This window comes from Fragaria vesca, linkage group LG6 (genome assembly GCF_000184155.1).
Source record: "Fragaria vesca subsp. vesca linkage group LG6, FraVesHawaii_1.0, whole genome shotgun sequence".
Taxonomy (NCBI): Eukaryota; Viridiplantae; Streptophyta; class Magnoliopsida; order Rosales; family Rosaceae; genus Fragaria; species Fragaria vesca.
In genome coordinates this window covers 10559229-10562300 of record NC_020496.1, presented here as the reverse complement: position 1 = coordinate 10562300, position 3072 = coordinate 10559229, and the positions used below count along the sequence as shown (strand labels likewise).

Below are 3072 nucleotides of genomic sequence, written 5' to 3'. Positions count from 1 at the left end.
AAAAAAAAAAAAAAAAAAAAACCCAAAAGGTAACCCAACACATGATGATTAATGACTGAGGTAAGCTAAGCCCTCAAAAAACAATTCCAGTTAAACAATGAAGCAATCAATTTTTAGAAACCAAGTTTCAATAGATACAAACTCAGACAAATATATTGGCAGGTGACTAACTCTACAATAATGAAGTCATAACATCAATGAAGAATAAAAATCTAAAGATCACTAGACTATTAGAAGTGTTATTTAAAGTCATGGTCTTGGCTCCACTGTGATTCTGTGAATTGCATCAACCTGCAGGTTAAGGTGGCAATCTGAAATATGCCACTGCAAATCATAGCATTTCCTTCTTCTACCTTTTTTTTTTCAAGAATACAAATCATACCATTTCCAAATTGTCAGAGAAAACAAAACTTTGAAATTGATCCCATATGTATCCCAAGTGCAGTACAGTAGGAAATGTAGAGTTGATCGACATCAATCAACAGTACTCAATTTATCAAAATCTCAGAAGACGTCTTTATGTCTATGTTTATAGGAGACATTTTGGAAATAATCTAATAAACATAAGCAAAATTTTGAAAATAAGATTTTATGGCTCAATTGTTGTCACCTGTTGCCACTCCCCATCAACTTCTTCCTTCCACAATGTCACCTTGTTGTTCCCATCAGACACAGCCAATATGTTCCCAGTAAGTGACCATGAGACCCTCCAAACAGGTGCCTTGAAATCATGCAGCACCTTATGTTCCCATTTATCCCCATCCTTGGCCACAGTCCAGATGATAACTTTACCATCCTGTGATGCACTGGCAACAGTAGATTTTGGTAGACCCAAGTTAGGTGCCCAAGCAACGTCCCTAACCCAATCATCATGCTTCTGAAGAGCTGGAAAACAGTCCATCTTCCAAGCACCATTAGTAAGCTTCCAGATCTTTACAGTGTTATCACAACCACCAGAACACAGCTTCTGAACAGTGTCAAGCAGACCAGAACCAACAAGAGCACCAGGAGCTGTTGAGGGAGCCCAGGAAACAGAGGTGACACCAACCGGGTGAGCTTCGTCAATCTTTGTGGTCTCCCAAACACCGTCTTTAGCAGTGAAAACTGAGATAGTCCCATCAGAAGAACCACAAGCCAAACAAAGACCGAGTTCATGAGGAGCCCAAGCAATTGAGTTGACAGACGATTTGTGGTCATCGAAAACATGAGCTTGTGTCCACTCGTTCTGATTCCCTTCCTTCCACAAAATGACGCGCCCGTCATAGGAGCAAGAAGCAAGCAAAGACCCGAATTTGGGGTGAGCCCAAGCAACCTGCCAAACAGGGCCCTGGTGACCAGTCAGCGTCGCAAGATGCTGCGAGGCCGAGTTGCTCACTCCCACTATCTTGATGGTGTTGTCCGACGAAGCAGTGGCCAGGCGCTTGCCATAGTAATCCATGACCACATCATGGACAGTCTCCTGGTGACCAGTCTCAACCTTCTGCGCAGGCATTTCTCAGCTGTTCCAACAATTCAAAATAACAACCTAAAATGACATAAAAATCAAACTACATTGCCCTCATTTCTAAGCTTTCCTCCAGGAAAAAAAAAAACCAAAATCCTCCAATTATGTGATTACTAATTCTTCTAATCATCATAATCGTCGTAAAAGAATATCAAATTGAAAATTAAAGCCATGAGTCTCGTGTTTCGTATTTTCAATACTAACAACAATCATGAAATTCCAATCCCTATGGCATATCTAATCAGTGAGATCTAACATAAGTCAATCGCCGTTTACCAATATCTAAGATCGATCATCGATTTCTGAATTTTTACGCAGATTAAATTTGGGTTTTCACATTTTAAAATCAAAACAGAAACAAAAATGCCGAAATTAAGATCAAAATCAAAGCTTTAAGAAATCTTACCTAGGGATCTCAAAGGACGCAGTTTCAGGACGAGGAGAATCGCTCTCTCTGCTGCTGTGGAAATAATAGAGCAAGTATTTGGATTTCGGTTTCTATAACAACGATTTGTGTTGGGCTAAGTACGTGTAATTTGAATAAGGCCCAGGTTCACGAAACGAAAGCCCGTTAAGAGTCTAGGCCCAATTGGGAGACAGACTTCGAAAGCACGCAAAACTCGAGTGTGTTGGACATGCCGAAGACGACGGTCACGACGCCGAGCTCGAAAAAGCCCATCATTAGTTTCCGCCACGTCATCGACTCGTTTCTCGGTGGGCCCCACCTTTTCATGTCGGGTCATGCCTGTTTCCTGGTCGGGTCCCGCGGACCCTCCTGTGGTGGTCACGTGCGATGTAGAGTATGTTTATACGACGGCTTTGTACATACGGATTGACTTTACGTGACGTATACTTTTTTGGTCAAGATTTGATGAATATGAGTGTGTGTTCCTTTTTATACGGGCATGGCGGTAATATAGCAGTGAAGCCGGCTTTTGAGTTGTAGAACAACGAAGTCAAAAGCCCCTACGTCTGAGAGTAGCTCAACCTTGTCCGATTTGCCTCTAATGAATTGATTCACCAATTTGGGGTGGATGGACGAACAAAATCTACACAACTAAATGAAACAAATGAAACAATGGGCAAAAGACAGTAGCAAATTTAAGTGTGTATTGATTGAGGTCATGACCCTGCATGAGGTATGAGAATAGACTAGTACAATAATGCTGTTTTGTTGTGTTTGATTATTGGGGAAAGAAAATGTTCAAGGAGTTGCACTTATTTTGATCGAGACTCAAACTTAAAATTTGGGACTTAGATTCTTCTGATCCGAAACGAACTTGGAAGTTTTTGTGGCCATGCCATTTAGTTCAAATGACATGACTTGACTCGATGGTTGGGTGATTAAGGACTCCATGTACTTAATTATTGGTAGTTTAAACACGCTATCATTTATTGGTAGTTTAGTTCTTAATTATATGAGTCAAATAACTTGCGGTTTAATTGTTGTTTAGTTCTTATATGAGTCAAAGAACTTTCATTTAATCTCAGCCCTCCAACCATATTAAAACGAATATGATGGTTGTGACCATATATATATATATATATATATATATATATAGTAGTGT

The 3072-nt window shown here is 40.2% G+C and overlaps 1 protein-coding gene across 1 annotated transcript; it reads right to left on the bottom strand.

Moving 5' to 3' along the window:
- Positions 1–394: 394 nt before the first annotated feature.
- LOC101307026 (protein SEC13 homolog) lies at positions 395–1968 on the bottom strand. The gene is made up of 2 exons (XM_004302819.1): positions 1911–1968; positions 395–1499 (listed from the first exon to the last, which is right to left on the bottom strand). Exon 2 carries the CDS (start codon positions 1490–1492, stop codon positions 590–592), a length of 903 nt encoding a protein of 300 aa, XP_004302867.1. The 5' UTR covers positions 1493–1499; positions 1911–1968; the 3' UTR covers positions 395–589.
- Between the last annotated feature and the right edge of the window lie 1104 nt (positions 1969–3072).

Bases quoted from the DNA above. Each gene is read 5' to 3' on its own strand.
- LOC101307026 (XM_004302819.1), bottom strand. From the start codon at position 1,492: ATGCCTGCGCAGAAGGTTGAGACTGGTCACCAGGAGACTGTCCATGAT.